Source organism: Exophiala viscosa (assembly GCF_022695815.1).
Source record: "Exophiala viscosa unplaced genomic scaffold EDD37scaffold_14, whole genome shotgun sequence".
Classification (NCBI taxonomy): Eukaryota; Fungi; Ascomycota; class Eurotiomycetes; order Chaetothyriales; family Herpotrichiellaceae; genus Exophiala; species Exophiala viscosa.
In genome coordinates this window covers 106,188-132,580 of record NW_026944366.1, presented here as the reverse complement: position 1 = coordinate 132,580, position 26,393 = coordinate 106,188, and the positions used below count along the sequence as shown (strand labels likewise).

The window sequence follows — 26,393 nt, the reverse complement described above, 5'->3', positions numbered from 1 at the left end:
CTGAATGCTGCCCTTGTTCATTATAGCTCCAACAACAACTTTCCTGTCGTCTTCCGACCTTCCAGATCCTTATGTGCTTGCACGGCGTCCTTGAGAGGATAGACCTTGTGGATCTTGATGTTGAGCTTCTTAGATTTAAGCAGGTCAAGCACACCGTTGGCGTAGAATTCCAGCTCCTCGCGCGTTACAATGTACTGCATCAGCGTCGATCGCATAATGGAGATGTTCTTGGCCGATAACCTTGCAATATTGAATGGTGGGATTGCACCACTTGCTAGTTTTAACAGTCTTGTTAGTTCTCTACCACGCATACCAAACACGAACGGGGAGAAGGGTAGGTAAGCACTGACCATTTCCAAAGTACACGACTTTACTCTTCCTCGCTGCAACCTCGAGATCGCCTTCGTACGTGTCCTTCCCTACGCCGTCATATGTGCAGTCGACGCCCTTTCCGTCAGTGATTTTCAGGACTTGCTCAACCCAGCTCGGCCCGTCTGTCGATTTATAGTCGATGACATGTGTCGCACCATTTTCCTTTGCAAGAGCGCACTTCTCGGGTCCGCCTGCGGTACCAATGACCGTGACTCCCATGTCCCGCAGGATCTGGCATAACAACAGACCCATTCCGCCAGCGGCGGCGTGTACCAGCACAGTTTCGCCCTTCTTTACCGGGTAGGCTTCCTTGACCAGACTCAGAGCCGTCATGCCCATTAGGAAGCCGCCTACGGCATCTTCATCAGAGACGCCGTCGGGGATCTTGACCACTGATTTCTCAGGTACGGCAGTGTACTCTGCGTATCCGCCGCGAGCGATCCAGACTACCCGGTCGCCTTCTTTGAACCCATATTCGCTGGAGCCCTCAATCTTTGCGACTGTGCCGGATGCTTCTTGTCCGATGATCATGGGGAATCCGGCAGGGGCCGGGTACAGGCCTGTTCGGAAGTATGTGTCGATGTAGTTTACGCCAGCGAAGTGGTTCTTGACGAGTACTTGGCCGTCAGATAGGCTGGGGACGGGGTGCGAGTCTGTGTATTCGAGGACGTCGGCGCCGCCATTCTTGTTGACGAGGATGGCTTTCATTTTGGAGGGAATGGAAGACATGGCGCGGGTGCGGGTACTAGGGAGACGGTTCTGACCGAGGGAGATTTGCGAGCTGACTGCGTTCAGACGAGCGGCTGCTGTTGCGATTCTCTGGATACGTCTCAATGGGAGGTGGGTGCGGAGAGGTGCTAACGACATGAGCTGCCTCGACAAATACACTATTCAAACGCCAGGATGGACTGGTGCTAGGAACCTGAAATTATACGAGCAGTGGGCTGTAGTCAAGTGTCAACCGCGAAAAGCACTTACACTGAATTCTCAACTAACTCGTGGAGTGAGAACAACATGTTTCGGTTCCGTTCGTCATTTCTAAGCGTGGGTTGATCCCCGCATTGTCGTCGGTGCGATCTCGGGCGGTTTGAGTACGTCTCTTTCCATCTCCACCTTCAGGGTGAGAGCCATTGTTTGGATGTCAATGGTCGATACGTAGGGTAGGGTATTCTGCCTTATCAGCGCTGTCGGTCAAGCTCCGGTGAGCCCGGTCTGCATAGACCTGTCATGCCGCCCGTTCAGCAGGAGGAATACTCCCACAGGTCACCACCAGGCAAAATATGGCGAGGGGTAGCGCATCGAGGCCAAGTCACTGGGGCACAATTTGCAGGATATCCATAAGGCTCTTATATCACCTCTTTAGCAGGATGGCCGATGCTTGGAAACGATTGCTATGCATGGGTTCTCAAGGCCACAGAAGGACCTTGTTCATAACCCATAACCGATTAGCCATGCACACGTGTAGACTTTTCTTGGGAGACGGGTGTAACAGAAGATCTTCCGTATGGTTCTAGGTAGGTACCCCACGAACGTGGCTGCGATAAAGGTCCTTAACCTTTGTCTTCCCGCCCTGACACCGGTCACAAGCCAAAAACCTACCGGCAGAGCAAGAGGATGTCCCGGCGGACCGTGCCTGCTACCTATTCAGGGCTCGAGGATGACAGCATCGGCCGGGGATAGGAGGACTTGCTGCAGTGAAACATGGGAAGTTCGTGTCCTCATGAACACATGATGAACTATCAACGCCCGATTAACGTGGTCGCTATCGCCACGAAACCGACTGGCCAACGGTATTCGCTCGTCAGCAGCATATTCGCTTATTTGGAAACATTGCACAAACGTGCCATGATCATGATAAGAGGACTTGATGTAAGCGAAGGTGTGAAGGTATATATCACTATAATCGGGCAACAGACACGGCAAGTTCAGCAGGTGGTGTGGTGTGGTGGAGTATTTCGCACTTGTGTAGTACGCGGCAGCATCCATCATACCTCGTTGAGAGCCCATGAAGTCTATTATGGCAGACCGGTGACGAACTGACGAGGCTTTCTTGGAGATTGTTCTTAGCAATTAGATGTTGGGAAAAGATACCGTACCAGAATCCCATTGATGAATTGCCAACGTGGCTTGGGCTGTCGCCGATGGGATGGCAAAGGTCGCCACTGGTTGAACCAAAAGCCCTGGCAGCAAGTGACAGCGAATGCTATCCAGTCCTGCCGGTCATGCAGACAGACGATTGTGGCATGTCCGCGTTGGCGATCTGCCAGGGCCTCTGCAACTATGAGTGGTTCTCGTCGACAACCATCGATGGGATGAACAGTCCCAGTTGACAATTTGGGGCTTCGTAGCCCATGAAGTCCTCAGACTACCAGCGAAGTGTCCCACACCACCTCAGTAGTTGTCACTAAGTACTTTGCAGACTGATCATGACAGGTATGGAAGAGGTTTGCTGGAGCTGAGAGAGGAAGGTGGCCGTGTAAGCGATCCAGTGTCTCCTATTGCGGTGTCAAAGGGTAGAGTTGAAATAAGGCCTGATGGGTTGATTGTTGAGCGGCAGGAGACAGGCCGATATGCGCCCTGCAGCCACGTTCCTTTCGTATCTGTAGTCAGCGATGACAGGATTGTCGGTCGATAAGGGCTATTATTGTTGCCTCGTAGGGTAAGGTAATCAATCGATCCGGTTTCGAAGTTGTGTTTAGAGTGTATCTGGTAAGTACATGCATTGACGCAGGCAGCGCTGAGAGGTTCTCTTCAGCGCGCAGCATAACAGACGTGCATATACGACTCCATATAGGCGGCGCAGTTAAAGAGGGTCTTTCTAGGCGTTGATTTTAAGCCAACGGGAAGCGGAAAGCATCAGGCGAAGGATTAGCAGCATGCGGATGCGGGGGCATGCTCCAAAGCTAATAACGCCCTACCTTGTCACTTCTTGGAGGGCTTCTTTTGCACACAAAGCCTCGTTGCCAATCCGGGACACCGCTCTTTTCATCTACCACCTCCACTTCGCCTCAAACACCTGTGAACCTCATGCATATGCCTTTACGTTATCCCGAACTAATGTCCGCCGGATCGCACCTGATGGCGTCCCGTCACAAAACCTTGTTTCCATCCTCGATCACTCGCTTCTCTTCATATCACTGACTTGGCTTGTCTTTGACTCTTAAAGATACCTGCGTCTCCTGCTTTCCTTGAGCCTTCTTCCCGGTACTCTTCTTTGCGGATCAGCCTCACGCTGAGAAAATCGACTCTCTCAGCATACTCGAGCCTCGCCTGAGTTCATTTGACTGTGAAAACCTTGGGCTAAGCGTGGACGCGTATCCAGGACCCGTCAGTTGCGTTGCCTTGTGCCTTCACGATTCACTTCGAGTGTTCCCCGTTGGGCCACAGGGATGATGACCTGATTTCGATCTGGACTGCCACAGTTCTTACACAGCCTGCGCCTGCTGCAACCTATTCCCAAACAGACCGCCCCAACAATCAGCGCCCCAGCCTCTGAAACGCTACAAATGACAAGCCTTGTCCGACAAGTTTTACAAGATACCTCTTAGTGTTTCCGGAGCAATTCTATTTCATTCCTGCTTACTTCCAGGAGAGACTTTTTGTGTTCGTGTGGGCATTGCAATGTGTGAATGCTTCACGAATCGATTGTGGGGTCAAGTCAATTAAGATGACACAGCTGTGGCCGCCTTCCCCAAGCGTGGAAGACGAAGATGTGGCATTGGCAAAAGAGCAAGTCGTCGGTGTCCCAATAGACAAACTCAAGACTGAGAATCAACCCGCCGGCAGTCGAGGCTCGGTTGATCAATATCCCATCATCCTCAACCATGATGGACCAGATACGGACTTTACCCAAACACTATCAGTCCACCCCGAATATGACCCAGGCTCGGATAGTGTTGATCTTAGCAAGGAAAAGCCTGCCAATTTTCCTGTCGGCACAAACCCGGAGAAGAGGTTCATTCTGGTAATGGCTGAACAGTCGGCAAAAGCGGAGGATGCTTTCCCTGAGACTTTGCACCGTTCCAAATCGTTTACGCAGGTCGAGGACTATGGTTTGTCAAGGGCAAGGCCCGAAGTCGCGAGAATAAATACAGATCTCAGTAACGGACTGAATGGGATGACGCCTGGCAGGTGGCATCAGCCGTCGCCTTATACTCGGAGCCCTGCGGAAACTGTAGCGTCCACAGGACCTCATCAAGCAGGAGCCACCTTGCTCTCCCCTATGGACGCTCATCAACCCAGAAGATCCATCTCTGTCCATCAGACGTACCGTTCAACGCCTCATGACAGAAGTGATACGGATCATACTTTAAGCTCAAGGAGGAAACATGACCGCAGTACAAGCCGAGCATATCGACAGAGTTTCTCTCACTATGATCGTTCCGAGACGGAGAAGGAGAGGAGCCCTACACTTGGCAGGAGAAGACACAGCCGGGGAAAGAGCACCAGTCGTCCGGATAATCGTTACCGCAGCCCAGCTCCGTCGCACAATGGCTTTTCGGAGTATTCCTACACATCACAGGAGCACATCACTCCACCTCAAAGTCCCAAATTGTCGGCTGCTTTAGCTCGATCTCCAGTATCGGCCCGCCCATCTGGCAGTCATGGCCACGCTGCCAGATATGATCACGATAGGGTTATCACCGACTCTCCGTATGCCTCATCAGCCGAGGAAGGACGTTTGAGGACACATGGCTCCGAAGGCGAGAGAAGAAGCACGCGCGAAGGTCGTTCTCGACGAAGCTCACATGCTCGTCGTGACAAGAGCGCTAAGCCTCACATGAGTCGAGCACCATCTCACCGTCGACACAGAGATTCGAAGGACGAATCGAATCGTGGATTGGGACCTTCTGATGAGCGTCGTGGAGATCAGACACCACTGTCTGGTCAATCGCCCAGAGTTATGGAGGACTATTTTGAAAAAGCCTTCATGGCAAATCAAACCAAAAACCCCTCTTATGCCCAACAACAGTCTCGAGCGGTATCTCCTTTGGCTTCGCCACCGGACAGCCCTCCGAGAACACCACGGAACGAGAGACCACAGAGAGACCACCTCGGGTCTTCTTTCAATGCTTCGAATACGTCAAAACCAAGGACCCGTCCACCGTCCATGGACGACAGCCATCCCAAAGATCTCAAGCCACTCACCTCCCTCCTCAGCGCCGCGACTTTGGGTGCTACCGTGGCCGGAAAGACCATTCCGAGCCATTCCCGGTCGAGTACCTCACTATCCACGCTAGGAACACCCAGCAGTGGATCTCAGACTAGACCAAGCAGTGGACAGAGATCTCGGAGGCATTCGCCCGTCCCCGATGATACGCCGGCAATAACTCATTCTTTGTCACGGACTAACTCGCTGTTAGCCGGAGACGACGGCACAAGCATACGTACCATGACTTATACCGTTCAGCAGGATCGAACTCTGCCAAGGACATCTGCATACCTTCCTGCGCCTGTGGAAAGCCCCCGCACCGCAACACGTGCTGCCTCATATTCATTTCCTCCGGAATCGCCGAGACCAATGCCCCTTTACAGAGCAATGTCAAGCGTGTCGACGCAGAGCTATCAGCAATCTGTGCATCCTCCGACACAGCGATCAACAATGTCGAGGCCGGTAACGCCAGCGCCGGAGCAGGTTCCTGTATTCGCAGCAGCACCCCTACGACCGGCTGCGCCGCCTCTATGTCCCCGGTCGACGCCTGTCTCCGGACTGCACGACTGGTACACGATCCGTGATATGCCGTATCTGGATTTCTGTCCGACATGTATGAGCTTCCTTGGCGCCACCCGCTTCCGCGATCATTTCATTCCAAGCATGTCCAGGGACCCTAGGCAGCCAGTCATGTGTGCAATGAATAGGCCTTGGGTTCGTCTCGCCTGGATGCAGTCGATCAAGCACGACAAAAAGGACCTGCACCTTGTTTGGGATATGAGCACCCCGCCACCACAAGAGACGAAACCCTGCGCAGGGTCAAAGCCGGACTTGAGGAAATGGCATCACTTGGAGGATCCAAGGACTAAGAGACCTATCGATGGTTTCGATATATGTTCAGCCTGTGTCAGAAACATTGATATAGTGTTTCCTAAGCTGCGATCTCGTCTTTTTGACCGACCCAGCAACAAGCCGAACCAGGAGAAGATTTGCGGTCTCAACATAAGCAGTAAGCATTTTTGGTCACTCCTGGCAGAGTTGGAAAGACTGGCCGAACGTTGGTCGAGGGAGCATTTCAGGCAAAAGGACGTCCAAGACTTTGCCGACTACGTTCGACGAATTTCAAGACATCGTGAATGTGCAAAGAACAACATGCTCGGAAACGTATCATGGCACTTCATACCTGAGCTTCCAGAGTTTACAATCTGCGAAGAATGCTACGAGGAGGTGGTTTGGCCTATCAGAGACCGTCCTATTGCAAAAGACGTGTCAAGGACACTCAAGCTTGTGCCGAATTTGCGACGAAGCCACTCAGTGCTAGGGACAAGCTGCCAACTTTACAGTGACCGTATGAGACGGATCTTCCACGAAGCTGTCTCAAAGAATGATTTCGAGGGCTTGAAGACGGCGGCCAAACAACGAATCAGCACGGAACATTGGCTGTGGGAGATGAACAAGCTGTACGAGGCGGACCAACGAAGGGGAATCGATAGGAGGACAGAGCTTGAGAACAATAACTCGATCTGGCGGTCGATTGAATAATTATGAGAAACTCATGACTTACGATTTATGGATCAAGAAATGAGAATGGCATGAGATGATGACCAAAAAAGGGTTCCCGCTGGAATCGTTGGATAGACCATTATGACCTTGTAATCAACCCAGCATGAGGCTGTGAAATTGGATATCTTCGAAAAAGTCGAATCATAAATTCTTGTCGTAGGAGGTGTCGAATAGCATTCCTGACCACCATCTAGAATATCTTGCCCAACACTTGTCTTACATCCTCACTCATCATCTCCTTATTCTTTCCAGCTTCTTTCGTCTGACCCTTGACTTCATTCTGTCTCCACGTCCTTCTGACGTCGACATCTGTATTAGCAGTCCCGCCATCAGCGTCGTCGGCAATTTTCGGGTGTTTGCGCTTAGCCTCCCGCTTCCTCCTCATCCCCTCCTGCACTCGCCCTTGTTCCACACCCTCGATAAACATCTTCGTGTCTCGCGCGATGATTCGGCGCTCCTCGTCTCGCCGTCCTTCCTCCTCACGCTTCTCCTCGCGGATACCCGCCATGAGTTCCTCCCACGCCATGCCGCGTAGATACTTCATGTTCCAGACGTCGTCGTGGTAGAACCCGCCCTTGCGTCCACCGATGAGTTGGGTGTTGAGACTTTCGGCGCAATTGCGCGCCGTTTTCTTGGATGCGAACTCGATCCAGCCTTCTGTGTAGAGTTGGCGGGAGTTCTTTTTGGATGAAGATTTGTGTTTTGATGCTGGGGCTAGAAAGAGGCGGGAGATGGGACTGAAGCCCCGTTGTTCAAGGAGGTTGCGGAGTGCTGAGGGTTTGAGGTACGGTGGGAGAGAGGAGAGGTAGACTACGCCTGGGATCTTTTCTTTGGGCTTTTGTTTCGTCTTTGGTGGTAGAGATGTTGGTGGTGATGGTGACCGCTTCGTAGATTCTTCTTCGGGTTCCTCGTGCGGTGGCTGTGATTCGAGAGGTGATGGGGCTTTGTTTTCTTGGTGGACGCCGGCTTTGACTTCGTCTGCTTCGTCGTCTGAGTGGTCGAGGTTTAGTTTCCGTCTTTTGCTCGCTCTCGCTCTATCTGCCTTGGACACTTCTGCCGCCTCGGAGTCGTAGCCTGCGTCATTGTCTGACTCGTCTGATAGACCGTGGTCGAGGTATGTGTTTCTCTTGCTTGCGGACATACTTCCTACGCCCCTTGAGTTGTTCGTCGGGGTTACTTCAGGAGAGATCGGCGACTCCTCTGTATGTCGAATTGGGTCGAGAAATGTTAGTGAATGTCTGCGGATCGAGACGTTTGAAAATGCGGAGAAAAAATTTGGTCAATGTTGGAGAAACATAAGGCTACTTCTAACGTTAAGACATGGAGTGCCACAACAAGGCTGTCGATCTTATGGGTATGAGCACACGTAGCAGAAATCTAGAGGACTCGGGCAGAAGCATGTTTCGAATATCTTCGTGTCTTGGTCTACATGTATATATTCAAGGATGCCCAAAGCAGGGCCTACAAATTGGCATTTTGACTCTTCCATGCAATACCATTACCGTCCGTCCTCGTCCTTCGCGCAATCACTTCTTGAACCTTTTCTTTTACACCTGCTTTATGATTCCATCTCTTGACAACCTCGTCAATGACCGCCTTGGTCCCTTGTCGGCCATAACTACTCCTCACCACCTTCTCGATGTCTTTCTCGCTGGGTAGTGCAAAGACTGCATGCGGATATTCTGTGTAGTTCTGATCAAGTGCCTCTGGATGAGGATCGACCAGAGTCAAGGCTTCCTCGGGACTGGGCATCTTGAAGAACTCGTCGACATCGGCGTCTGTGACCTCGGCAAGTTTTGGAGGCTTCCATTCAGGTTTCGTAGGGGGTTTGTTGATGAGACGGGCGGAAACGCCTTCAACAAAATCAGGATGTTCCATGAATTTCACGGCCAGTTTGTGCTCGCGAATAAACGTTTCCGTTATAGTCCAATCCTTGCCTTCTCTCAATTGGCGCAGAGCAACACGAAGACTGGTTGGAGATCGCAGTGCAATGGTCTTTTGAGTTTCTTGTGCCCATTGTGCTAATGATTTATCCCCTGACTCGGCTTCTTTCCGAAGTGCTGCGAGAATCTCCTCGATCGTGTTGTACTTGAAGATCCTATCAATGGCTTCACGAAGTGACCCGCTAAGGTGTCCATAGGGGGCTTTCTCGTACGAGTCTCGGGGTGGGAGACTGCTAGTGAACTCTGAAATGGTGGAATTGATGAGCTGTTGTCTTTCCGAAAGGCTAGCATAGTCTTTGAAGACAAGTTCGGACAGCCGCGTAGTCAGCTGGGCCAGCACAGAGCTGTCGAGGTAGTGAGTTGCAATTCCGGCATAGAATGCCTGCACTCCTTGTAGCCTTTCCGATGTCAAGGCCAAGTATGTGCCAATTTCCCCGTCTAGTCGGGACAAGAAAAAGCTGCCACCAACATCAGGGAAAAAGCCAATGGTGGTCTCAGGCATGGCGAAAACGGTTTTCTCGGTCGCAATACGGAAAGGAGCATGGACCGACAGGCCGACACCGCCACCCATGGTGATTCCATCCATGATAGCAACATAGGGCTTGCTGTATGTTGCAATCAGGTGGTCGAGCTGGTATTCCAGGCCAAAGTAATCCCCCGATTTCTTCTGACCTTCTGGGCCTTCCTTGTTCTGTTGCGCAAGTTCCGCAACATCACCGCCTGCGCAAAATGCTTTTGGTCCAGCTCCGCTGATCAGGATAACATTGGCCATCTGTGATTTCTCCCATTCTCGTAGACGGGGCAGTATCTTCCTCGCCATTGACCCATTGAGGGAATTGAGCTTCTTGGGTCGGTTCAATTCAATGGTCCGTACACCGTACAAGGAGTTGAACAGGACATCGTCGGGATCATCTTGAGGGAGTTCCTTTACCGTCGCGCCATATCGGATAGGAGTTGAAGACATCTATAGAGGTTTAGCTCAATCCTGGTACCGTGTGCTTTGGGACATACTGCTCGTCGGCCCAATCTTGGGGAAATCAATGAGGCTCGAGTTCTTGCAACTGTACTCGCTGTCCGAGGAAGACTGTTTGAAGCCACAATGGAGGCAGCGTATCTTGCGCAGCAGGCCTTCATGACGAGCAACAAAGAAGTCGATTACATGGACCGCGACATTCGTGCCGCTGCTCAATCACAGAGATTGGTTTTGGTCGAATTTATCAATTGCTATGGGAGGATTCAGACCTCGGGAATACAATTGGTCTGCCCGAGGAATCTGCGGAGAATTGTCCGCAGCCTTTCCAGTCACGTGCGAGGCTGAAGAACCTAATTCTGAGTCAGCCGGCAAAACTACGGTTCATGTTGAAGCGGCGAATTCTGAATAATTATCAAATTCACCTTCTCACAACTTCGATTTCTCTAGAGTCACCTTTGCCGCCTTTTGTACTCGGGAAATCTCTTATTTCTCCAGGACGACTTTTCCCATACTCAAGGCTTTGCAACACATCTTTCGTTTCGGATCACCACAATGTCGATGGATCTAGACGCCCCAGTCTCACTCTCTTCAATTCACAAGCCACAAGCAGCGACGATCCTCTGCTGCAACTGTGGTGCACCCATTGATGGAACATCCTCAGCAGGCGCTCTATGCTACGACTGTGTCAAACTGACCGTCGATGTAACCGAAGGAATCCAACGAGAAGCAGTCTTGCACACTTGCCGTGACTGTGAAAGATGGTTGAGCCCTCCTTCACAGTGGACCTCTGCAGCACTCGAAAGCAGAGAGCTGCTTGCATTGTGTCTTCGAAAGCTAAGAGGCATGAACAAAGTCCGTATCATTGATGCCGGTTTCCTATGGACCGAGCCGCATTCGAGACGGATCAAAGTCAAAATCACAGTCCAACAAGAGGCATTCGAGGGGACTATCCTCCAACAGACTTTCGAGGTCGAATATGTTGTCGCTAATCAGCAATGCCCGGACTGCATGAAGTCTTTCACACCCAACACATGGAGAGCTACTGTCCAGGTCCGCCAAAAGGTGCCCCATAAGCGGACGTTTCTGTACCTGGAGCAACTTATCCTCAAACACCAAGCACACAAAGACACCATCAACATCAAGGAGGTCAAAGATGGACTGGACTTCTTCTTTGCCCAACGAAATCATGCCGAAAAGTTTGTAGACTTCTTGTCCTCTGCCACACCCGTCAGCGTGAAGAAGTCTCAAGAATTGATCTCTATGGATGTCCATACGTCCACCAAGTCCTACAAATTCTCATTCTCCTGTGAACTAGTCCCGATATGCAAAGATGATTTGGTCGCACTTCCGGTCAAGCTGGCCAAATCTATCGGTAACGTCGCCCCTCTAGCAATCTGCTACAGGGTTGGAACATCAGTCAATATAGTCGATCCCGCCACTTTACAAACTGCAGACCTACCTATGAAAACTTACTGGAGAGCACCTTTCAAAAGCTTGGCAGACGTACAGGAATTGGTGGAGTTTGTTGTACTCGACATTGAGCCCACAGGCTCTCAAAATGGTCGATTTTTTGGAGCTGAGGCGACCGTTGCACGCGCGTCGGATTTGGGCGTCAATGATAAGACATACTATTGTCGAACACATTTGGGCGGAGTTCTACATGCCGGAGACTCTGTGATGGGGTATCATCTTACTGGCACCAACTTCAACAATACTCAATTTGAAGAGTTGGAGCAGAGCAACGTCTACTCATCAACCATTCCAGACGTCATGCTAGTCAAGAAGTTCTATGCTCGGAAGAAGAAGCCCAAGTCTCGAAGCTGGAGACTCAAGCGAATGGAGAGGGATGAAGGTGATCTACTACCCAAGAAGGCGGACCAGGAGCGGATGGATGCAGACTATGAAATGTTCTTGCGGGATGTGGAAGAAGACGCCGAGCTGCGTCAAACGCTGGCTCTGTACAAGGCCAAACACCAGAAGAGCAAGGACGTCGACATGATGAGTATGGTCACAACAGACGACGGCGATGATGAGGTGCCGAAGATCAATGTGGACGACTTATTGGACGACTTTGAGGATCTGAATGTTAATGACGACGAATGAATGGTTGGCAACCACGGCATCTGCGGCGTTCAGGTTAGGTAGGCATCTGTACCATTACGGCATGAGGATGGGACATTTAAGGGATGAACACGTTCTGTAGCCTGCGAGCCCTTGTAAAGCATAAGCACCCTTGGGCCTGGTATCCCCTATTGATTCAGAACATCTGAATTGAGGTTGGATACCTTATTGATAATCCCCAGACCAGCCTTATGATGTCATACTCGACTCCAGAATTAAATGAACGCCTGTTGTCGCAAGTCTTGGACGCTTTCTCAGATTGACGCTGAGTCACTCATTTGCAGATCGCAGATTGCAGGTTGCACCTTTCCAACCCGGCTAACATAAATGACTATTGCGCCCTTCCGAAGATGAAATGAATTGACACACCGAAAGATATCGAATGTGGTGGCAAGTAATGCCAAGATATGCATAGAACAGACAAGGTGTCGACTATCAACATTGGCTGCAGGAAGAAGCAACATAGGATTGGGAAGTGAGACAGACAACACTTTGCGTTGATTTTCTTCACTTGCATTCGTGTGCAATGGACCCGAATTGAAACAATCTTGCCTGCCTCGCTGACAACAGCAAGATTTTCTCGGTCCTGCAATGATCTCAGCTGTCAGAAGCCGTGGTGGAAGGCATAACACCATATCTGGGACACGGAATGAGTTCTACATTCTTTCGTCGACCTGGCGATGACAGTTCAAGTTCTAGCTCTGGCTCGGAACCAGATGTATCTAATGACATTGAACACTCCGATGGACAACACGTTGACTCTATCACAGAGGAAACAGAGACCGCCACTACTGAGTCGCTATCGAGTCATGGGAGTATATCAGTAGGGGACACAGTCGATCCAACGTTGAACGTCGCAAATGTTGAACTTCATCGAGCGAATCTGCTCAATGCTCTTCTCGAAGACTTTGCCAAAAACCGGGCTTGCGAAATATTAAATGCAGCAAAGCCTGGTGCCGACCTCAACAGATCGTCGCCTGAAGTCCAACATTTGGCCGGCAGGCTATACGACCAAGTCAGCCAGTCCTTGGCTCAAACCGGCGTGCTACCTACGACCACTTCACATGATATCCATGGAGATAAGCAACTTCGAGCAACGTATATAAACGGTCTGGAGAGCATCGCGGTGAGTGGTCTACAGAACAACCACATTCCCGGAACACGACCTTCGCTTTCCACTCCTGAACAGCACCTTGCAGTTGCTCGGATGAACAATGAAGAAAACGATCCCATCTCACATTTACTTCAGCAGCCGTTAGCCCACCTCTCGCTCCGGGATAATCATATGCCAAATCCATACTCGGATTTGATCCTGTCGTCTGCGCCTACCAATCCCCGCAGTCATTATGAATCGAGTTTTCAGCAGCTGAGTTTGCTCGGAAAAGGAGGGTTTGGGAAGGTCTACCACACATTCAACATTTTTGACAAGAAGGAATATGCTGTCAAAAAGATCCCTCTTAGCCCGCGCCTGTCACAGCGCTACAAAGAGTCTGGACACAAGGAACTCGAGCATGTTTTACGGGAAGTTCAAGCCCTAGCACAGCTTGAACACAACAATGTCGTCCGATATCATGCTACGTGGATTGAAGAACCCAAGCGACCGCGAGATTCCGTGTACCACTCCGCCGAACCAAACCTCACCGCTCCAGGCAGGAGGCTCATTGCTGATGGGCGTGCCCCGATCCCCAAACCTCGACCGTCTCACATACTGCCTGCGATACGGGACTACAGCGACGGCATAATCTTCGGCCTGGACAGCGTCTCCCATGATCCTCTGCATCATGCTCAACATGACGCGGATTCGGTATGGTCTGCGAGACAGACTGATCATGAACCAAGTTCAGCACGACCTTCGGAAATCTTCACAGACGGTCACGCTCAGCCAAATGCACAATATGACGTGGTTATGGACGATTCTGTCTATGTCCTCCATGTACAAATGTCAGTGTACCCTATGACACTGGCACAGTACCTAGCACCTCCGCCTGCGAATGCTAGAAGCGCGCCGAGCCAGCCCTTGCGGCGGCACTGCTTCCATCTCATACCTACATTACGCATATTGATGGGAATCCTCTGCGGCTTGCAGTATATCCATGCCATGGGACTAGTCCATCGTGACATCAAACCCAGCAACATCTTCATTTCCAGTCTAAGCTTATCAGCTGGCGGCGAAGCCTCGGAAGGATACTACGATGTAGGAGACTGCGTCGCATGTCCCAATTCGGATCCGTATCATGTCAATCCGCGTATTGGCGATTTTGGACTCGTCGCTGAATTAGCCAGAGATGGCGGGATCGACAGTGATACCGTTGGTACTATTACTGGCAAAGCCGTTGGAACAGAATTCTATCGACCACCTCAATGGACGGACACAAAAGGAAAACGGCGATCGTCTTCGATCGATGAGAAACTCGATGTATTTGCCTTGGGAGTTGTCTTGGTGGAGATGTTGTGGTACTGCACAACCAAAAGTGAACGCTTAATTGTTCTTGGAGACCTTCAGAGAGGGAAAGTGCCTGCAGGACTAGTAGAAAAGATCGACAATGAAGGGCACGTACCGCGTGCTGGAAATTCAGTCTGTCAATGCATCTCAGGAATGATTGACCCGGATCCGCAGCAGAGATGGAGCTGTGCAGAGGTCAAAGAATGGATTGAAAAGATACTGGAGAATTGCACCGTCGAAAACAGTGAAGATAACCAAATCAGGATGGGCATCACTAATCCTCGACGACCAGCCGATTCGGGACAGGTGATGAGCTTGGGCGAAGTCGAAGAACAGTCTGAGCCAGCCACATGACCTGAAGGAGACCACCAGGATACAATGCCCTTGTTCGACGAAGATTCGCATTGATCTGGGTTGTTGCAACATAGATGCAAGAATAGGTTCGCATAAAGCCATTTTCTCATGTGAAGATAGCAGGGACTTGCTTTGACGGCCGGTCGAGGGTAATGATGAATGGGATCCTGGCAGTATGATCGTCTCGCCCCAAGCTCCAACTAAGCTGAGACATGAAGGAAAGGGCCAGAGCTTCTCATAACTCTGTTCTCAAGCCGGTTGATATTACTGCTGCGACTGTATTTGCAGAGCCATGAATTGTTCACTTGGAAGGTTTGCTGCGTAGTGGTCAGTATGAAGGGACAGTGCACGTGACCTGCACGCGTTAAAATCAGACAGTCTTGCCAAGTTGCCACTGCTCCTTTAGATTCGAACTGACAGGTGTCGCATTCTCTGACAGATGTCGGATGCTCATAGAGAGCTCCGGTGCCTGGATGGCAGATTAATCCTCCGCCTGTCCTGCTGTTTTGGGTCAAACAGTTCTGGAGACCTTGCCAGCCGGTCAAGGGTCCCCTATCGCATGCAGGCGCGGGTGCTGATAACATCAGTCTCAAGTTTGGAGTCGTCAATTTGAGTGATGCTGATATCTTCAATCCCACCCAGGAGTATTCTTACCATGAGCCTTACCGCCGGCCACATCTTCATGTGTGTCTGTGTGACATTCCAGCCAAGATCAGAGTCGCTGGGCATGCAACGGCGCCAAGCTATAGGCTGAAACTGGCGAAAAAGGGGGTGAAATTGGCCAGCAATTCCGTCTCAGTATTGGGCGCGCTGCCTCAGGGAGATTGGGAAGAACAGAGAGTACTCCAGGATGGTCTTGCTGTTGTGACTGCTCTTCGTCTTCTTTTCATCTTTCCTTTTATCCATAGTCCTTAACAGCACAGTTGACATCACATAACTCTTGCCCCCCAGCAGCAGATTCATATATTTCGAAGAGCGATAGAAAACAGGTAGAGGCAGGAAAATGACCATCGCAAAGGCACCCGCGCTCCTTTTGGCGCTTGCAGCTGTTGTGGCGGCCGAGTCGTCTATAATCAGCGTGTTTTTTCCTGGCGCGGATCAGCAAACACTTCTGGGTTCCATCGTCAAATCGGTACGGATTGACTATCTCTGTGTGCTTCGTCAGCTAAAACCTGCTAACCGTGTCGTTGGCGGACAGGATGCTTCGAAGACCACAATGGCTGTGGGATGTCCCACCGATGTCGACGCAGACGATTGTGGTTTCCCTACACCCATCACTGTGACAGTCGGTCCGTCGACATTCTACGCGTCAGAAGCCTATGAGTCGACTTCGGCGATTATAGACTGCCAGCTGACGGGCACCACGGCCGGAGTTTGCGCAGAGACATATATTGGACCGGCGGATTTGTTCGATGATACAGATACCTCTTTATTGACAGCCTCGGATGCATCATCGGATGACTCGATCACCACCACGGCGACCACCGTCACGCTCTCCTCCACCGATATGGTCTATATTCCCGTCACGCTCACCACCGGGGCGCTTCAAGTTATATCAGACTCAGCGGCCAGCACAGGGGCAACCGGAAGTGAATCCACACCTCAGGTCACAGGTACCACGAGTTCAAGTGGATCACAAACGGCTGAATCAACGGCTGCGACTGGCAGTACGACAGGTAGCACGAACAGCGGAACCACCACAAGCAGCGGGACTTCCGCCACGGGATCGAGTGGTTCAACAAATGGTGCCAGTAAAGGAGATTCCCGGATGATGGCATGTGGCGCTGTAGGTGCCGCTGTGGTGGGATTATTCAGTATCATGCTATTCTGATAAACTTCTTCTATGTCACCGGAACGCTCTTCCTGGTGGGACGAGCGGACCACAAATGTGCAGCAGGACAAGCAACGTAGATCGTGTTCACAACGACCAAGTCGAACCGCGGTGGTGTGAAAAGTTCTCAACAGACGATAACCTACGCGTGTTGCAGTGGAGTAGGGGTATCCGGATGAGTTATCCAGGAGCCGGTACTCAGCTGAGGTGGATGGAAGTGGTGGAGTGAAATCCTGCTGCACAATGACATGGCGATGCTTTTAGTCTCCTATGACATAGCTGTTGGGAAGGCCGTTTACTTCGCCCAGTACTCGTATGGTGTTTTTAGCAGAACATGGGGGTGGCGTGCGCTACAAGTTTCCAGATTCGTTCCAACTCATTCTCTTTCGGCCAGGGCTTCAACATTGAAGAAACAGGAGAGAACTATACGTTCCATAATATAATTTGACATATTTCAATATCCCTGATGATCCCTTCCGCAGGACTCCGTAGATTGAAGCTTTCAGCCTCAGGCCGGAAGTAGATCATTTGAGCAAGTATGGACCCGAAATGGGACCTGACGAAAAAAGATGCGGCGAGGGTAGCAGCGAAGGCATGACGCAGATCGGGGCGATGGAGCGGAAAGTTGTAGAAGATTCACAGGGTGTGATTCGATGGGATGATGGCCTCCGGTAGTGGCTTGCAAGGGGCAGCCGCACATGGCAGTTTGGCAATTCCCATGACCAGAAACTGGGGGGACATGGGAAAGAGATCGGCGATGGAATGGAGGATCGACCACCGATGCGGGTAGAGATGGTCGATTGCCAGGTAAAGTGATACATGGCTCTACCACAGAGATTGGACTAGTCAAGAAGTACTACCACAGTATGGTAGCCACTAACTCTTTATGAATAGGTGGAGGGACACTACCAATAGGGACTTCTTCCTCCCAAGACAGCCCTCTGTTTACTGGACCTGCGCCTAACGTAAACGCTACCCAACTCTACTTACGCTTTCCTAGCCGTGTTTGTCAGTCTCGGTCTCTAGGGTAGGAAGCTGATCAAGTACAGATCTCAACCTATCCACAAACCGAAAAACACACACATACCGTGGTACCTAGTGCTCCAGAATACTGCTACCTGCAGTGCTGCTAGTAGAATAGCGGTGGCTTGAGAACCAATACAGGTGTCTCCAACCCGGATCAAGCCTCCGCCACAGTGCCCCCAGCGCCTCTTGCTTCCCTCGATCGCCTGTCACTGCTCAATACGAATCTGCCTCAGATCTCTCGCTTCAAACCTGATCACTACTGTACTGTGAGAGTAACTCGTACCTTGAATGCCTATTTCACTGCCGCTCCACATCTTGGGCCCCTGCTAAAACCTGATGTTTTTTCCGTGAACCCGCTTGCCAGAATATTCCTCAGGGCCCCGTTACCCTTGATATTCCCCTTCACCCCTCCTGCCACACCCTCCGGCTCAAACAAACATTCCCATTCCCAATCTCAACCCAGACCCTGAACAACACACGCGCCTCACACCACCAAAGTATCACCACAAACAAAGCTTCAATCGTCTCTTCTCTTGTCTTCTCTTTACCATCGTCAACCTGTCATAGTCCTTCCCAATGGCCGCCGTACACTCTGGCCCCTCGTCTGCCGTGGACAGCATCAATGACCTGGACGGTTACACCATTCGAGACTACAACTTCCCCTCCTCCAACAGCTTCACTCCTGGACAAGATGACGATTTTGGTTTCGACCCGCCCGCAGTAAAGGCTGCCTCGCTCAACAACTTCCAAGTTTATAGCCCGCCCAACGACTTGTCAATGCCTGAATGGCCAGACTTCCAGCGAGATGACGATCTGAAACCCTCCACAGAGATCCCATTAAACCTGGATGCCTACGAGATCGACAAGTTCATCAATTCGACACTCCCAAATTCCACCACCGCGGTTGCACGTTATGGACAGATGACTCCACCGCGTTCCCACTCCGCAGCCAGCACTGATTCCGTCAAGCATGAGGAAAAGGTACTCTCTCCCAAGTCCGCAGCTCCGGAAGGACCACGCCGGAAGCGCAGCAAAGTCCAAACCAAAGAAGAAGAACCAGCCACCTCTACCTCTACACCAGCTACCTCCGGCCGAAAACGCAAGTCCTCCAAGAAGTCCGCCCTCGAGAGAAGTGACTCCCCAGAGGAACAAAAGAGAAAACAGTCACTGGAAAAGAACCGCCTGGCGGCTGCCAAATGCCGGATGAACAAGAAGGACAAGACCGAACAACTACAACGTGATTCCCACGACAAAGCTGTACAAAACGCCTATCTAAAAGACCAGGTCATGCGCATGAAGGACGAGATCCAGCAAATGAACGCCGTTTTGCTTGCCCACGCCAACTGTGACGGTTGCAGGTCACCAGAGGAGATTCAAGCTCACCTATCCAACATTGGTAACGACTTTTTCAGCTCGCACATGAGCATGGGAGCTTCCAACTACCAACAAGACTTCTCTCAAATGAGCTTCCCGGATCTACAAATGATGCCCGACAGCTACTTCTCCAGTGCAAACCACAACGGAATGCTCAACCCTCCTCTACCAGAGTTCAGCCGAGGAGGAGAGTTTGAAGTCACCACACCCATGCAGACTGATTGAAAGTCTTACACCATGTTTATTACCATATCTCCTAATCCTATGGAGCTTAATGTCAGCATTTGATGAAATTCTATTCCGAAACGAGCCGGGTGAGGTGCAAATGCATCTTCCTTTTCCGGCCGCGGGGAACCTGTTTGATTTCCAAAGATACCCAACGGCACGAAACGGCTTTTCCTTCAGCAATTTCTGCATACACGGCAGGATACGAGTCTGATTGCCTGAATCAGAGGACCGGCAAGTCGCGCAACAAGCTGCCAGTTCAAGGCGGGGGTCAAAAAGAGTTTCTTCACCCCACAGCTTGCTGTGGCGGTGCCGTCTCTCGATGAAGGCTCGGAGCAAAACCGCTCGCCAGGCTAGAATATCCGGCGATGCGGACGGTGGACTACACGACAATTGTGTGTGGCAACAATCCTCCACATGCGGAATGACGACGATGGCTTGGTATCTCAGGGAGTTCGTTGATGCTTGAGGCAAGTTCCAAGTCGATCAAATCGCGGGACGCAGATGGGCGAGTCTGCTCATGTGGCTTGTGAGGGACTGCAACTGCCCGGATCAACGAGCCTCAGCTTCTGATTGGGTGGAGGATCTTCGTCGATCAACGATCTTTACGGATGAATAGTCCGATCCAACATTGAACCCTAAGGGGGCGCCGCGATGGACATCAAAAATCTACCGTGACAGAGCGCTTATCAGGAAGGTCAATCTGGTGTTGCTGATTGTATGATTATACTTGAATGGGCCAACAGAATATGGCGGGCCCATTATCGCCTGCTTCACCTTTGTGCAGTCTTGCTTGGTATTGAGAGGGCCGGTTTCCTTGAAAGCACAGACATAGCACCCCGTACACGAAGCGGGATGCCCCAATTACGTTCGTATGAATATCAGCACGACCGTTGATGGCAGATAGTCTAACTAATAGTCTCTATGACGCTATGACCCTTGATCTCTTTACCTTTAATCTACTGCTTCGGGTTGTGCTCGACAGTGACGACCATAACCCATGATATGATTTACCCTCTATCATGTCGAAAGGATTGGTACCGAGTAGAGAACAGACCGTTGGTGGATCACGGAACGATCAATAGAAGTCACCATAGCCGTTGGCGACGGTAGAGGTTAAGTCTCCTGGCTACTATTACGAGTTTGTGCTCAATGAATATGCCAGGGCCCATATGCTACGATATCTACAGTACTACTAGTAGCGATCAATACGAGCCACACCAGCAACAGCAACATGTGTTCGACGAATAACGCCACACTCACATGTGCTCTCCGGAGAAGGCTTCCACGGAGATATAGTCCACGGTGGCTGATGCGACACATGCAGACAGCACCACAAATCTCACTTACGGGATTGTTGGGAGACGACAGGGACTACGACCATGGGGAAGAAAAATGCGATAGGCCTAGAGCGAGCTGAGGTACCCTGCCACTCCTTGCCTGGTAAAGTGGCCACTCGTAACGGCTGGAGACGGTTTGAACCTCGGTATGACGTAGACGCTTGTGAGTCGATCAGACTACTGTGGTAGTGTGGTTCGCTCTGGTGGGAATCTGAGAGGGGGGAAACCTCGGGAGATGAGCCATGATCCGTTGCCTGTGCCCGTAAGCAAGCGTCTACTGTGGTACGCTGCTGGAGCCACCTGATGGACAGCCACGGTAAGATTTACGAATCCAAACCCGAGGGTTTTCACTTGAGTACGAGTACTGTGGTACCAGATCTTCACTTCACGTAAGCATTGTCGTGTCTTCTTTCTTCGGCCCGCTGATCACCGGCGTGCAAATGCGAGAAGAGGATCGTGAGGATCTTTGATACCCTCTTCTGAGAGTTTGACTGTGGGACATGAAATTTGGAAAATGGCAATGCGCAATTACAGGATGGAGATGTGGTGTACGAGTATAACAGTACGACCTACGTGAGATGCTGCGTCAACCATGAACACCGCTTTCTCGTTCTGATTGGCTCTAGCCATTCGCAGTAAGCATGTAGACTCTAGCGTTTCGTCCAGAAAGGAAAGAAAGGAAGAAAGAGAATTTTCGAGAAAACTTTGATCTTTGATCACCTTCCGAAGTGTTCCTTAAAGCACGCTAACCGTTACCGCTGGATTGATTTGACATCCAATGGGTACGAGGGTACATGTCAATATGGCAGGAAGGTTTCGCATTTGGACAACGCAGACCCAGCTGCTGAAGGCACAGCCTGTCAAGATGTCTAGGTGTCAAGGTTGACTCTCGGACAAAACGTTGAACAATGTTCAGCCGGGGAGAGGTCAACGGTCCCATACAGGACGTTTGAGTAAGACAAGGCTCGATTTATAGGAGCATGCCAAGTTAAGAGGATGTCGGGTCAGACTGACCATATCCAGGGTTCTCGCTGGCATCACAAGGCCAGCATTCGATCCTGGAGATATTGCTGTGGCCAGGCTGCAGGTGTGTGTGGTTTCGCAAGCAATCGTCTCGGTAAGATTATTGGCTTCCAGGCCCTTGCCTCCCTATATCCACGGCTCATGCTGAGGATCGATTTAAATGTAAGTAGCAAGACGGTGGGCCGCTCTCTCTCTTCAGATACCCTCGATGACCTGGCATACATCATTACCATTGCCTGTCCTTCTCTTCTGAAAGGTCTTCATCCATCCTCGCGCTACGGCCTGCTCTTCCGCAAGACATTAAAAAAGAAGGTTCGTCTGTCTGCTACAATAACGAGCCACGAGATCTCTCATCTGCTAGTGAGCGAGCTTGCATGTTCTGTACCATACACGCCAACGAACCCTTACCAGCAGCAAGTCGACTGCAAAGTCTTTCGAACAGTCATACAGGATGACGCAGCGTTAGTCAGGTATGCTGGTGCCATAAATACGAGGCTTCATGAAGGCCTCACCGTCTCATGGAGCGATATGCATGCATCGGGCATGTTCGTGGCAAGTATATGATGGCAGGACTGGAGATCGTCGGAAAAGAGGCAGGGCGCAACCGCGAACATCGAAGTCGAGAAGCGCATATCAGCAAAAGCTATAGAACTTGCCCATCGGCAATGAATCCAGCAAATTGTTACTTCAATTGCTGTATTCCGTATGGCTCCACGGGTTGTCATCGCGCTGGAGGAGCTGGAATGGGAATTGAAGATTTTCGAAGCCGCACTGGAGCAGACGCTAGGATCGGGTCAGATATCGTGAGTCCAGAGTTCATAGAGACTAGAGTAAACCGTAGTCGAAAAGCCCTGCCATACCACGTGTTCTCGGATGTGTGTTCTTCCAGATCAGCATGGCGATGTCGAACGGCAAAATTTGAAAAGGACCTTTTGTCGGCGTCTCCGCGTATGATCTCATCAGCCTTCCACGTGATCGCGTTAAATATAGCATCTCCATGTAAGATCATCCAGTGACAGCCGCAGCTGAGGCGAGCAGATCCAGACCATTCTTCTGCTCGTATTCACGCCTCGAGAAGGCAAGCTGAGGAGTGTCTACGCTGCATTCTCACTTCATTGCTTTCGTTCTTCCTAGCACCATCCATCCTCCCATACACCCTAATACTTCGCGCCTCATTGAACCCAACGGCGCTCGCCTACCACCATCAACGAACAGTGGCGCAATCCTAAAGTCCTGACGGACGATCCGACATGGTCATCCTCGGCGGCCTCGAACTCGTTGCAGCGGGATATCTTCTGAAAGAGGTCTCAAAGGACAACAAGGAAGACGAAGACCGTGAACGGCGAAGACGGCGGCACCACAGCAAACACCGAGACGATCACAACCACGGCCATGGTCACAGTCATGGCCACCATCACAGTCACCGCTACGATGACTCACCTCCTGGACGACACAGTCGCCCACCTCACCAGAACTCCCTCGCACCACCCCAGAACCAAGGCCCGCCACGACCTTACAGTGCGCCCCCAATCCAGAACAGACCGCCGGTAATGCCGCCAGGACCGCCGCCCATGGTCTGGCAACAGCAACAACAGCACCCTCCAGCACAAGGACCGCCACAAAGCCACAGCACGTGGCCGATGCAGCAGAACCAACAGCCACGCCCTGCACAGCAGCAATGGCCACAACCCAATCAACACCAAACAGGACCACCGCCTCCGAACCCGCATGGCGCGAACTTCGTACCTCCGCCCCTCCAGCGTCCGGCGACGACAGTAATGCTCCCTCCACCAAACATGCACTACGACACGAAGACAGGCAAGTGGCAGAACAACATGTTACCTCCGGAGATGGTGCAGGCACAGAACCAGGGCAAACGGGATCGAGATGCAGGTCCGGAACTGCGGCGCGAGAATTCAATGCCGGAGGCAAACCCTTACGCCTCACCAGGCCAGAACCACGCGTACGACAGCGCAGGCACGCACCCGCAGATCAATGTGACGGACCACTACGGCCGGCCTGGTGCACCTCAATACACGATGTCAACCCCGGCTCTACCACAGGGGTTTGCGGAGCTGGACTCCGAGACACCAGGCCGCTACAGGCCCCATGGTGACGAGAAAGGATCGTCGTATGAGCCCCAACGTAGTCACAGAAGGCGGAGAGGGCACTCGGGCTCGTCCACCACGCGGTATTACGATGATGATGAGATGAGGGATCCACCACCAGCATATCGAGAGTAAAATGATGGGAGGAAGATGTCCAGGTCAATGACAGAACAGGGAAATGACATGAATCCGAATGGCTGGACCATTTTTATGAATTGATGATCCAAAAAATGAATGCATTTAGTGTAGGATTTGAAAGACAATATCTTGTCAGCGGGCTGGCAGATTAAAACAGTTCTTCAATATCTTGCTCGGTTCCAGCTGTGATGTGAACAAGCCCAGGCTGATGATCATTGGTCTACTCGATCCATTCCGTTACGAGCACATATCATACAAGTTCACAACCTTTGAGGGCCCTCTGCTCCTCTGCGCACATGCATTTCGGAAATATCTCCATCTTTTTGAAGCATTCTCCCAGCTCAGCATCCCACGCTTCCGATCATAGTCCATTCCAGCCCATATCGTGAGCTCAACACGTCACAGTTCTTGTCCCTGATGCATACTACGTTTCTAATGCCAGTGGATCTCTTCTGCCGCATCATCAGCGCGAGCTTAGTCTATGCCTGTGCGATAACGTCCGCAATCCCGGTGTCAATCGTACCAAGATGCTGTTGTAAATCCTGATTTTGCGCTCCTGCCGCATGGCTGGTGCTCACGGTCGGTGTATGCGGTAATGGAGTATTGGTGGCAACCATTAGCGTGACTGAATCTTGAAGTGAGCTGGTATCAACCACGCGGCCGTGTGTTTGGACGAATGACAACGTGGCACGCGACCTTCTGCGCCTGGAGATGAGGGATCTTGATTGTCGTGAGCTGTCCGGATTGTTGTCGTGATCAGGGAGGTCGTTGAACATTTGTGGAAAGGTGTTTTCAGTCCGGGCTCTTGCAAGAGCTTTCCTGACTGTCTGCCGAAAGCCACTGCGCTTGCGAACAGAGTGTACATCACCTGAATGCTGAGGAGCTTCCATGTTTTCTGCCTCGTGGACAACGATATTCGGTGGGCTCAGAAGTGATTGACGTCTTGTGTCTCCCATGGAAAAATCCGTTCCCGAATGCTCGGGTAGGGTAATCTCTGCCAGGACCCGTGCATCAGAGACTCGGCGGTTCTCAAGCTCCCAAGGGGGCGGAAACTGAACAGGACTGTTGAGTATGGCCTCAAGCGGTTGGTAGGCACGCTCGCGGTAAGTCGGTCTACAAGTAGGGCAAACCATGAATTCGCACGGCTGCGGACTGAGCAATCTGGAATCCAGAGTCGGTATGACAGGAAGTATTCGCTTAGTTTCACACTCTGGAGGAGGGATGGAAGGCTCTGACATCCAGACTTTTTGCAACTCTTTCCAGTCATAGGCCGCTTTGATTTCTTCGTCGAGAGAGGTCGAGGATGTCGTTGAGAATGTTGTACTCTGAGGGAGGGTCGAAAGGCTTCCTTCGAAGGATGATGCAGTTGCGGTCGACGATGTGGACGCTGTGGGAGGTCTGCTCTCCTGGGCAAGGATGAGATGCCTGACCTTCTCTTTCTGATCCATCAAGGATCTGATCTGTTCATCCGTGTATTGTCCTTGTCCGATTGCTTCGATGATTGAGGCACTGAGAGAGTGTGCAGCCACATCGTTGCAATTCCTCTTCTTGGTATTTGATGGTTGGCCTGTGAAATCAGTTTCTGGCAGAAAGCTGTCCGAGTCTTGCGTGCAACGATACAGCCAGCCAATGCTGGGGTGTTTGGAGCAAATGGAGCACTTGAAAGAGCCAATGGGGTCAAATAGACGGGTCATGGTCATATGAGTACACGCCGTGCGGCGGGCAGGGTTATTAACCCTTAGTAAAGGCATGTTGAAAGGGGACCTATGGTCATTGATGTCGAGCAGAAGAGTGATGGTAGGCCAGACGCAATGAGAGAGGTTCAACAGGATGTAGAGGAGAAGGGCATTGACAGAAGGAGCCATGCAAAGTTGTCAACTGAATGGGAAGTGCAGGTCCTCGCAGCCATATTCTCTTTTTGTTCTTCTTTACCGCACCTTCTGTTGCTAGGCCATCTGAATGCTTTTCCGGTCTTACAGTCTTGCCGCTGCTCCTCATTTCGTCTCCTCTACTATACTACCCGTTTCCAGGCTCTAGTCTGCCAGACATGACCAACATGTCGCGTGCCTGCCATGTCCCAGGTAAGAGCGGACTGACTCGGGCTTCCATAGTCTTGAATCATCCCGCAGAGACCATTGCGCCTATCTGACAGGATGTTGGAAACCATCAGTCAACAGGGGATTTATGTGCTAGGCATATGTCTGCAGAGAAGGTCAAGTTCTTACATCAATATCGACGACGATACCGTGTTTATATCTTGGCAGAGTGGATGACGATGAGTGGCTAAATCGCGGAGAAGGCTTTATGCCTGCGATTTGACTTGCCGTTCGACGCCTGGCCAACTCATCTCACCCTCATTTAAGTTTCCCGGGTACGACTCCCATCGCCGTCTCCATTTCCCGCCTCT

The 26,393-nt window shown here is 51.3% G+C and overlaps 10 protein-coding genes across 10 annotated transcripts; 6 read left to right on the top strand and 4 right to left on the bottom strand.

The window, feature by feature from the left end:
• Nucleotides 1–20: 20 nt before the first annotated feature.
• On the bottom strand, nt 21–1,101 carry EDD37DRAFT_570108 (NADPH2:quinone reductase; the record flags this gene model as incomplete). Its single annotated transcript, XM_062814260.1, has 2 exons — nt 21–274; nt 351–1,101. 2 exons carry the CDS (start codon nt 1,099–1,101, stop codon nt 21–23), a joined length of 1,005 nt encoding a protein of 334 aa, XP_062665868.1.
• Nucleotides 1,102–3,776: 2,675 nt separating this feature from the next.
• On the top strand, nt 3,777–7,453 carry EDD37DRAFT_181720 (uncharacterized protein). Its single transcript, XM_062809970.1, has one exon. The coding sequence runs from the start codon at nt 4,040–4,042 to the stop codon at nt 7,064–7,066; it is 3,027 nt and encodes a 1,008-aa protein (XP_062665867.1). The 5' UTR covers nt 3,777–4,039; the 3' UTR covers nt 7,067–7,453.
• Nucleotides 7,173–8,455, bottom strand: EDD37DRAFT_181709 (uncharacterized protein). Its single transcript, XM_062809969.1, has one exon. It carries the CDS (start codon nt 8,226–8,228, stop codon nt 7,278–7,280), a length of 951 nt encoding a protein of 316 aa, XP_062665866.1. The 5' UTR covers nt 8,229–8,455; the 3' UTR covers nt 7,173–7,277.
• A 21-nt stretch (nt 8,456–8,476) lies between these two features.
• EDD37DRAFT_583189 (mitochondrial 3-hydroxyisobutyryl-CoA hydrolase) lies at nt 8,477–10,347 on the bottom strand. Its single transcript, XM_062814432.1, has 2 exons — nt 10,042–10,347; nt 8,477–9,994 (listed from the first exon to the last, which is right to left on the bottom strand). The coding sequence occupies exons 1-2, from the start codon at nt 10,162–10,164 to the stop codon at nt 8,549–8,551; spliced, it is 1,569 nt and encodes a 522-aa protein (XP_062665865.1). The 5' UTR covers nt 10,165–10,347; the 3' UTR covers nt 8,477–8,548.
• A 94-nt stretch (nt 10,348–10,441) lies between these two features.
• EDD37DRAFT_641572 (nonsense-mediated mRNA decay protein 3) lies at nt 10,442–12,396 on the top strand. Its single transcript, XM_062817314.1, has one exon. It carries the CDS (start codon nt 10,556–10,558, stop codon nt 12,104–12,106), a length of 1,551 nt encoding a protein of 516 aa, XP_062665864.1. The 5' UTR covers nt 10,442–10,555; the 3' UTR covers nt 12,107–12,396.
• Nucleotides 12,397–12,773: 377 nt separating this feature from the next.
• EDD37DRAFT_659856 (eukaryotic translation initiation factor 2-alpha kinase) lies at nt 12,774–14,921 on the top strand (the record flags this gene model as incomplete). The annotated part of the gene is made up of 3 exons (XM_062819064.1): nt 12,774–13,933; nt 13,964–14,811; nt 14,860–14,921. The coding sequence occupies 3 exons, from the start codon at nt 12,774–12,776 to the stop codon at nt 14,919–14,921; spliced, it is 2,070 nt and encodes a 689-aa protein (XP_062665863.1).
• Nucleotides 14,922–15,714: 793 nt separating this feature from the next.
• On the top strand, nt 15,715–17,006 carry EDD37DRAFT_181689 (uncharacterized protein). Its single transcript, XM_062809968.1, has one exon. The coding sequence runs from the start codon at nt 15,925–15,927 to the stop codon at nt 16,750–16,752; it is 828 nt and encodes a 275-aa protein (XP_062665862.1). The 5' UTR covers nt 15,715–15,924; the 3' UTR covers nt 16,753–17,006.
• Nucleotides 17,007–18,354: 1,348 nt separating this feature from the next.
• On the top strand, nt 18,355–19,377 carry EDD37DRAFT_654082 (uncharacterized protein; the record flags this gene model as incomplete). Its single annotated transcript, XM_062818650.1, has 1 exon — nt 18,355–19,377. One exon carries the CDS (start codon nt 18,355–18,357, stop codon nt 19,375–19,377), a length of 1,023 nt encoding a protein of 340 aa, XP_062665861.1.
• Nucleotides 19,378–22,990: 3,613 nt separating this feature from the next.
• EDD37DRAFT_613231 (uncharacterized protein) lies at nt 22,991–23,983 on the top strand (the record flags this gene model as incomplete). The annotated part of the gene is made up of 1 exon (XM_062815434.1): nt 22,991–23,983. The coding sequence occupies one exon, from the start codon at nt 22,991–22,993 to the stop codon at nt 23,981–23,983; it is 993 nt and encodes a 330-aa protein (XP_062665860.1).
• Nucleotides 23,984–24,465: 482 nt separating this feature from the next.
• EDD37DRAFT_654080 (uncharacterized protein) lies at nt 24,466–25,737 on the bottom strand (the record flags this gene model as incomplete). Its single annotated transcript, XM_062818649.1, has 1 exon — nt 24,466–25,737. One exon carries the CDS (start codon nt 25,735–25,737, stop codon nt 24,466–24,468), a length of 1,272 nt encoding a protein of 423 aa, XP_062665859.1.
• Nucleotides 25,738–26,393: the final 656 nt, after the last annotated feature.

Coding starts and splice junctions, on each gene's coding strand:
- EDD37DRAFT_583189 (XM_062814432.1), bottom strand. CDS start 10,164: ATGAAGGCCTGCTGCGCAAGATACGCTGCCTCCATTGTGGCTTCAAAC. Junction 9,995..10,041: donor CAAGATTGGGCCGACGAGCA/GTATGTCCCAAA, acceptor AAACCTCTATAG/ATGTCTTCAACTCCTATCCG.
- EDD37DRAFT_181689 (XM_062809968.1), top strand. CDS start 15,925: ATGACCATCGCAAAGGCACCCGCGCTCCTTTTGGCGCTTGCAGCTGTT.
- EDD37DRAFT_641572 (XM_062817314.1), top strand. CDS start 10,556: ATGTCGATGGATCTAGACGCCCCAGTCTCACTCTCTTCAATTCACAAG.
- EDD37DRAFT_181720 (XM_062809970.1), top strand. CDS start 4,040: ATGACACAGCTGTGGCCGCCTTCCCCAAGCGTGGAAGACGAAGATGTG.
- EDD37DRAFT_181709 (XM_062809969.1), bottom strand. CDS start 8,228: ATGTCCGCAAGCAAGAGAAACACATACCTCGACCACGGTCTATCAGAC.